The 8,931-nt window shown below is 51.3% G+C and overlaps 1 protein-coding gene across 1 annotated transcript in view; it reads left to right on the top strand.

Moving 5' to 3' along the window:
• Window positions 1-1,028: 1,028 nt before the first annotated feature.
• cep131 (centrosomal protein 131) overlaps window positions 1,029-8,931 on the top strand; it is a 76,351-nt gene continuing 68,448 nt past the window's right edge. Inside the window, exons 1-5 of the mRNA XM_072456763.1 lie at window positions 1,029-1,242; window positions 3,678-3,769; window positions 6,767-6,839; window positions 7,318-7,442; window positions 7,723-7,833. Of these exons, the coding sequence (XP_072312864.1) occupies window positions 1,030-1,242; window positions 3,678-3,769; window positions 6,767-6,839; window positions 7,318-7,442; window positions 7,723-7,833 (614 nt within the window). The 5' untranslated portion in view covers window position 1,029. The remainder of the gene's footprint in view (window positions 1,243-3,677; window positions 3,770-6,766; window positions 6,840-7,317; window positions 7,443-7,722; window positions 7,834-8,931) is intronic.

The raw sequence follows: 8,931 nt of genomic DNA, 5'->3' as shown, positions 1-8,931 counted from the left end.
GTCCTGTTCAAGTCCTGTTCAAGTCCTGTTCAAGACCTGTTCAAGACCTGTTCAAGACCTGTTCAAGACCTGTTCAAATCCTGTTCAAGACCTGTTCAAGACCTGTTCAAGACCTGTTCAAGTCCTGTTCAAGTCCTGTTCAAGACCTGTTCAAGACCTGTTCAAGTCCTGTTCAAGTCCTGTTCAAGACCTGTTCAAGACCTGTTCAAGACCTGTTCAAATCCTGTTCAAGACCTGTTCAAGACCTGTTCAAGACCTGTTCAAGACCTGTTCAAGACCTGTTCAAATCCTGTTCAAGACCTGTTCAAGACCTGTTCAAGACCTGTTCAAGACCTGTTCAAATCCTGTTCAAGACCTGTTCAAGACCTGTTCAAGACCTGTTCAAGTCCTGTTCAAGTCCTGTTCAAGACCTGTTCAAGACCTGTTCAAGTCCTGTTCAAGTCCTGTTCAAGACCTGTTCAAGACCTGTTCAAGACCTGTTCAAATCCTGTTCAAGACCTGTTCAAGACCTGTTCAAGACCTGTTCAAGACCTGTTCAAATCCTGTTCAAATCCTGTTCAAGACCTGTTCAAGACCTGTTCAAGACCTGTTCAAGTCCTGTTGTTGCTGTTGTTGTTGTTGTTGTTTTATGGCGGTTGGCATCCCGAGTGTTGCATTACCGCCAGACTTTATTCCTTAGACTGTTCAAGACCTGGTCAGAATCTCGCTCTGTAGTTTTCTTTGAAGTGTGTGTGTCTTTGTCCTTGTGGGCGGTTGTTGTGCGTTGCCGTGGTGACAGGAGCGACAGGAGCAGCACAGAGCGGCGACAGGAGCGACAGGAGCAGCACAGAGTGGTGACAGGAGCAACAGGAGCAGCACTGAGCGGTGACAGGAGCTAAAGTGTGTCGTGGGTTCAAAGCTCCAGAAACAAAGACGTTTAAAGACTTCTTTTGTGACGTTTCAGCGCGTGTGACGTGCGAATGGGGCTAACGACAGTAGCATTATCATAACTCATCATCATAACTCATCATCTACCTCTGTTTCCTCAGGATGCACATGAGCCGCAGCCCCGCCTCCAGCTCCTCCCCCGCCCACATGGCCCCGCCCCCCTCGGCTGTGTGTCCAGGTGACGCTCTGGACCTGAGCATCAGCGGCTCTCAGGTCAGCGTGAGCCGACGCCCGACCAGCGCCACGCCCGGAAAACGCTTCTGTCGCTCTGCGTCTGTGATGGGAGACACGCCCAAGCACCGCAACGCAACTCTGGTACCACGGCAACGCACAACCACACACAAACACCGCAACGCTCTGGAACCACGGCAACGTACAACCACACACACACACACACCGCAACGCTCTGGTACCACGGCAACGCACAACCACACACAAACACCGCAACGCTCTGGAACCACGGCAACGTACAACCACACACACACACACACCGCAACGCTCTGGTACCACGGCAACGCACAACCACACACAAACACCGCAACGCTCTGGAACCACGGCAACGTACAACCACACACACACACACACCGCAACGCTCTGGTACCACGGCAACGCACAACCACACACAAACACTGCAACGCTCTGGAACCACGGCAACGCACAACCACACACACACACACACACCGCACCGCTCTGGTACCACGGCAACGTACAACCACACACACACACACCGCAACGCTCTGGAACCACAGCAACGCACAACCACACACACCGCAACGCTCTGGTACCACGGCAACGCACAACCACACACAAACACTGCAACGCTCTGGAACCACGGCAACGCACAACCACACACACACACCGCAACGCTCTGGTACCACGGCAACGCACAACCACACACACAAACACACACCGCAACGCTCTGGAACCACGGCAACGCACAACCACACACACACACACCGCAACGCTCTGGTACCACGGCAACGCACAACCACACACACACACACACACCGCAACGCTCTGGAACCACGGCAACGTACAACCACACACACACACACACCGCAACGCTCTGGTACCACGGCAACGCACAACCACACACAAACACCGCAACGCTCTGGAACCACGGCAACGTACAACCACACACACACACACACCGCAACGCTCTGGTACCACGGCAACGCACAACCACACACAAACACCGCAACGCTCTGGAACCACGGCAACGTACAACCACACACACACACACACCGCAACGCTCTGGTACCACGGCAACGCACAACCACACACAAACACTGCAACGCTCTGGAACCACGGCAACGCACAACCACACACACACACACACACCGCACCGCTCTGGTACCACGGCAACGTACAACCACACACACACACACACACCGCAACGCTCTGGTACCACGGCAACGCACAACCACACACACACACACACCGCAACGCTCTGGAACCACAGCAACGCACAACCACACACACCGCAACGCTCTGGTACCACGGCAACGCACAACCACACACAAACACTGCAACGCTCTGGAACCACGGCAACGCACAACCACACACACACACCGCAACGCTCTGGTACCACGGCAACGCACAACCACACACACAAACACACACCGCAACGCTCTGGAACCACGGCAACGCACAACCACACACACACACACCGCAACGCTCTGGTACCACGGCAACGCACAACCACACACACACACACACACACACACACCGCAACGCTCTGGAACCACGGCAACGCACAACCACACACACACACACCGCAACGCTCTGGTACCACGGCAACGCACAACCACACACACACCGCAACGCTCTGGTACCACGGCAACGCACAACCACACACACACACACACACACCGCAACGCTCTGGTACCACGGCAACGCACAACCACACACACACACACACACCGCAACGCTCTGGTACCACGGCAACGCACAACCACACACACACACCGCAACGCTCTGGTACCACGGCAACGCACAACCACACACACACACACACCGCAACGCTCTGGTACCACGGCAACGCACAACCACACACACACACACACACCGCAACGCTCTGGTACCACGGCAACGCACAACCACACACACACACACACACACCGCAACGCTCTGGTACCACGGCAACGCACAACCACACACACACACACACACACCGCAACGCTCTGGAACCAGGGCAACGCACAACATCACCTGTCAGAGTCTTTCCTCAGGAGCAGGAGGAAACACTCAGCTTCTTCTGTTGATGTTCTTCACTGTGACCTCTGACCCTCACTGTGACCTCTGACCCTCACTGTGACCTCTGACCTTCACTGTGACCTCTGACCTTCATGGTGTGGGTGTTCTTCACTGTGACCTCTGACCTTCACGGTGACCTCTGACCCTCAATGTGACCTCTCATGTGGGTGTTCTTCACAGTGACCTCTGACCCTCACTGTGACCTCTGACCTTCACTGTGACCTCTCATGTGGGTGTTCTTCACTGTGACTTCTGACCTTCGCTGTGACCTCTGACCTTCACTGTGACCTCTCATGTGGGTGTTCTTCACTGTGACCTCTGACCCTCACTGTGACCTCTCATGTGGGTGTTCTTCATTGTGACCTCTGACCCTCACTGTGACCTCTGACCCTCACTGTGACCTCTCATGTGGGTGTTCTTCATTGTGACCTCTGACCCTCACTGTGACCTCTGACCCTCACTGTGACCTCTCATGTGGGTGTTGTTGGTTTCAGGCTGATGGTTTGGCAGGTTCTCGCTCCATAAAGAACCTGCGTCGCTCCAACAGCACGACTCAAGTGAACATCACGAGCGCCGGACGACACAGGTCAGAGGTCACACTTTAAACTCTGTATTTGACGAATATAATATATAAATATAGCCGCAAGCGGCGATGATCGGCCCTCGCCACGCCTAGAAGGCTCTAGTGGACAGCAGAAGACTCTAGTGGACAGTAGAAGACTCTTGTGGACAGACTCTAGTGGACAGTAGAAGACTCTTGTGGACAGACTCTAGTGGACAGTAGAAGACTCTAGAGGACAGTAGAAGACTCTAGTGGACAGTAGAAGACTCTTGTGGACAGACTCTAGTGGACAGTAGAAGACTCTAGAGGACAGTAGAAGACTCTAGTGGACAGTAGAAGACTCTTGTGGACAGACTCTAGTGGACAGTAGAAGACTCTAGAGGACAGTAGAAGACTCTAGTGGACAGTAGAAGACTCTAGTGGACAGTAGAAGGCTCTAGAGGACAGTAGAAGACTCTAGTGGACAGTAGAAGACTCTAGTGGACAGTAGAATACTCTAAAGGACAGTAGAAGGCTCTAGAGGACAGTAGAAGACTCTAGTGGACAGTAGAATACTCTAAAGGACAGTAGAAGGCTCTAGAGGACAGTAGAAGACTCTAGTGGACAGTAGAATACTCTAGTGGACAGTAGAAGGCTCTAGAGGACAGTAGAAGACTCTAGTGGACAGTAGAAGACTCTAGTGGACAGTAGAAGGCTCTAGTGGACAGTAGAAGGCTCTAGAGGACAGTAGAAGACTCTAGTGGACAGTAGAAGACTAGTGGACAGTAGAAGACTCTTGTGGACAGTAGAAGACTCTTGTGGACAGTAGAAGCTCTGTCCAGGGGACACGTCGTGTAATTCACGTTCTCTATATTTGTAGGACCGCGGGCGCGGCGCTCGGTCCTCACTGTGGTCCTCACTGTGGTCCTCACTGTGGTCCTCACTGTGGTCCTCGGTGTGGTCCTCGGTGTGGTCCTCGGTGTGGTCCTCACTGTGGTCCTCACTGTGGTCCTCGGTGTGGTCCTCACTGTGGTCCTCACTGTGGTCCTCGGTGTGGTCCTCGGTGTGGTCCTCGGTGTGGTCCTCACTGTGGTCCTCACTGTGGTCCTCACTGTGGTCCTCGGTGTGGTCCTCACTGTGGTCCTCACTGTGGTCCTCACTGTGGTCCTCACTGTGGTCCTCGGCGTGCGTCTGTCTCTCTCATTCCTTCAGTGCAGCTCATTCTTCTGGTTAATGTCATGTAAATGTGAGCTTTATGCTAATGCTAATGCTAATGAGGCAGCTGGGGGCCGTGACCCTGTGACCTGTGACCTGCTCCTCTGCACACGCTCAGTCTGCAGCTGCTCTGCTCTCCAGCGCTTAGAAGAAAGGAAATAGTCATGAGCTGTTTTGTTATTTGACTTGAAGTGTTTGTGTTTCCTGTTTCTGACGCCATTTTGAGGACTTCATTTCCAAACATGGTTTATCATTATGTCCATCATCGTTAAAATGTGAATGTCGGAGCCGCCGTGTCGGAGCCGTAGAGTCGAACGCTGCGGCTCCGACACTGAGCTGCAGAGGCTGTTGCATTGTGGGTCGGGGGGGGGGGCTCATGGGACAAACTCACCATTATTTCTGTTCAATATTCAGACTTTTTCAACATTTCAAACCAAATCAAGTGAAAGTCTGAAGCTTCTGGAGAGAGTATTTATATCATAATAATATAGATTTATTTTACATTTGTTTTTCATGATGTCTTTGTTATGAAAGTCTTTTCTTGTGTGTTTAGGGTCTGTTTGGTCCAGACACAAACATGATGAACGTGACCTTTGACCTCCTGCAACTGCATGAAGGTCAAAGGTCACGTTCATCAGTCTCACACAAGAGACAACAGACCTGTGCTTAGACCAGATGCCCCGCCACAGACCCAGTGCCCAAGTTAGACTTTCACACAGGCCAAAGGTCAAGGACAGGCTCAGAGGGCCGATCTGCACCAGAAGAACACGCAGCTGTTTATGAAGAACACGCAGCTGTTTATGAAGAACACGCAGCTGTTTATGAAGAACACGCAGCTGTTTATGAAGAACACGCAGCTGTTTATGAAGAACACGCAGCCGTTTATGAAGAACACGCAGCTGTTTATGAAGAACACGCAGCTGTTTATGAAGAACACGCAGCCGTTTATGAAGAACACGCAGCTGACGAACATGCAGCTGTTGATGAAGAACACGCAGCTGTTTATGAAGAACACGCAGCTGTTTATGAAGAACACGCAGCCGTTTATGAAGAACACGCAGCTGTTTATGAAGAACACGCAGCTGTTTATGAAGAACACGCAGCTGTTTATGAAGAACACGCAGCCGTTTATGAAGAACACGCAGCCGTTTATGAAGAACAAGCAGCCGTTTATGAAGAACACGCAGCCGTTTATGAAGAACATGCAGCTGTTTATGAAGAACACGCAGCTGTTGATGAAGAACGAAGAACATGCAGCTGGTTATGAAGAACATGCAGCTGTTTATGAAGAACACACAGCTGTTTATGAAGAACACGCAGCTGTTTATGAAGAAAACGCAACTGTTCATGAAGAACACGCAGCTGTTTATGAAGAACACGCAACTGTTTATGAAGAACACGCAGCTGTTTATGAAGAAAACGCAGCTGTTTATGAAGAACACGCAGCTGTTTATAGCTGTTTAGAGTCCCAACTCTTCAAAAGAGCTGATAAACAGACACAAACGTGTAGTTTAAAGAGTATAAAGTATAAAGTATATTTAAAGTGATGTTGTGGGACACGTGAACCTCGATGAGACGTTTGCGGCTCATTCTGACTCATTCTGGCTCATTCTGGCTCATTCAGGCTCATTCTGACTCATTCTGGCTCATTCTGGCTCATTCTGACTCATTCTGGCTCATTCAGGCTCATTCTGGCTCATTCTGACTCATTCTGGCTCATTCTGGCTCATTCAGGCTCATTCAGGCTCATTCAGGCTCATTCTGACTCTGAATATTGTTATTGAGAGAAGAAATATTCAAGGCCCTAATATTGACCCTTGTGTCCAGCCCCGAGGTCAGAGACGAGTATCTGTCTGTGTTCAGCAAAGACTCGCCCGACGCCACCACCTGGAACATACTGGTACTGCAACTGCTGCGTCCTGTCCCCCACGTCCTGTCCCCTACCCTCTGTCCCCCACCCTCTGTTCCCCACCCTCTGTCTCACACCCTCTGTCTCCCACTCTCTGTCCCCCACCCTCTGCCCCACACCCTCTGTCTCACACCATCTGTCCCCTACCCTCTGTTCCCCACCCTCTGTCTCACACCATCTGTCCCCCACCCTCTGTCCCCCACTCTCTGTCTCCCACTCTCTGTCCCCCACCCTCTGTCCCCCACCCTCTGTCTCACACCATCTGTCCCCCACCCTCTGTTCCCCACCCTCTGTCTCACACCCTCTGTCCCCCACCCTCTGTCCCCCACTCTCTGTCTCCCACTCTCTGTCCCCCACCCTCTGTCCCCCACCCTCTGTCCCCCACCCTCTGTCTCCCACCCTCTGTCTCCCTGTGTCAGATGCCCTCCCACCCTCGTCCCATAACCACATGTTGAACTGTGTCCCTCAGGACGAGCAGCCTGGAGCGTTGGTCCAGCACAGCCCTGGCTCCAGCTCCAGTCTGGACTCTCAGAGCGGCAACAAGAGGCGAGAGGGCGGAGTGAGCCTGGCCGCCACGTTCACCGCCAACAACAGGTACAGGACAACACTCCTGCCCTTGTGTCGCAGAAAGGACACTGCAGAAAGGACACTGCAGAAAGGTCACTGCAGAAAAGTCACTGCAGAAAGGTCACTGCAGAAAGGTCACTGCAGAAAGGTCACTGCAGAAAGGTCACTGCAGAAAGGTCACTGCAGAAAAGTCACTGCAGAAAGGTCACTGCAGAAAGGTCACTGCAGAAAGGTCACTGCAGGCGCCTCAGTCCAGTGCCACACCTCTTTATGTCCCCTGTTTAAGTGATTGTCTCTGTGTCTTCAGGAGTAACAAAGGAGCTGTGGGTAACTCTGTCAGCACCATTTTACACAACAACAAGCACAACTCTGACAAACCACTGACGCCCAAGAGTTTCAACCAGCGGCCGGCCTTCAAGTATGTACCCCCTATAGTGTTTACCCCTGTAGTGTTTACCCCTATAGTGTTTACCCCTGTAGTGTTTACCCCCTGTAGTGTTTACCCCCTGTAGTGTTTACCCCCTGTAGTGTTTACCCCCTGTAGTGTTTACCCCTGTAGTGTTTACCCCTATAGTGTTTACCCCTGTAGTGTTTACCCCCTATAGTGTTTACCCCCTGTAGTGTTTACCCCCTGTAGTGTTTACCCCTGTAGTGTTTACCCCCTATAGTGTTTACCCCTGTAGTGTTTACCCCTGTAGTGTTTACCCCTGTAGTGTTTACCCTCTGTAGTGTTTACCCCTGTAGTGTTTACCCCCTATAGTGTTTACCCCCTGTAGTGTTTACCCCCTATAGTGTTTACCCCTGTAGTGTTTACCCCCTATAGTGTTTACCCCTGTAGTGTTTACCCCTATAGTGTTTACCCCCTGTAGTGTTTACCCCTGTAGTGTTTACCCCCTGTAGTGTTTACCCCCTGTAGTGTTTACCCCTGTAGTGTTTACCCCCTATAGTGTTTACCCCTGTAGTGTTTACCCCTGTAGTGTTTACCCCCTATAGTGTTTACCCCTGTAGTGTTTACCCCCTATAGTGTTTACCCCTGTAGTGTTTACCCCTGTAGTGTTTACCCCTGTAGTGTTTACCCCTGTAGTGTTTACCCTCTGTAGTGTTTACCCCTGTAGTGTTTACCCCCTATAGTGTTTACCCCCTGTAGTGTTTACCCCCTGTAGTGTTTACCCCTGTAGTGTTTACCCCCTATAGTGTTTACCCCTGTAGTGTTTACCCCTATAGTGTTTACCAGCTGTAGTGTTTACCCCTGTAGTGTTTACCCTCTATAGTGTTTACCCCTGTAGTGTTTACCCCTGTAGTGTTTACCCTCTGTAGTATTTACCCCTGTAGTGTTTACCCCTGTAGTGTTGACCCTCTGTAGTGTTTTCCCCTGTAGTGTTTACCCCTGTAGTGTTTACCCCTGTAGTGTTTACCCCTGTAGTGTTTACCCTCTGTAGTATTTACCCCTGTAGTGTTTACCCTCTGTAGTGTTTTCCCCTGTAGTGTTTACCCCTGTAGTGTTTACCCTCTGTAG

Source organism: Eucyclogobius newberryi, unplaced genomic scaffold (genome assembly GCF_026437365.1).
Source record: "Eucyclogobius newberryi isolate DKJ021-1_F unplaced genomic scaffold, fEucNew1.0.hap1 SCAF_20, whole genome shotgun sequence".
Taxonomy (NCBI): Eukaryota; Metazoa; Chordata; class Actinopteri; order Gobiiformes; family Gobiidae; genus Eucyclogobius; species Eucyclogobius newberryi.
Note: the sequence above shows the minus strand (reverse complement) of the source record. Positions and strands in the feature narration are given on the sequence as shown.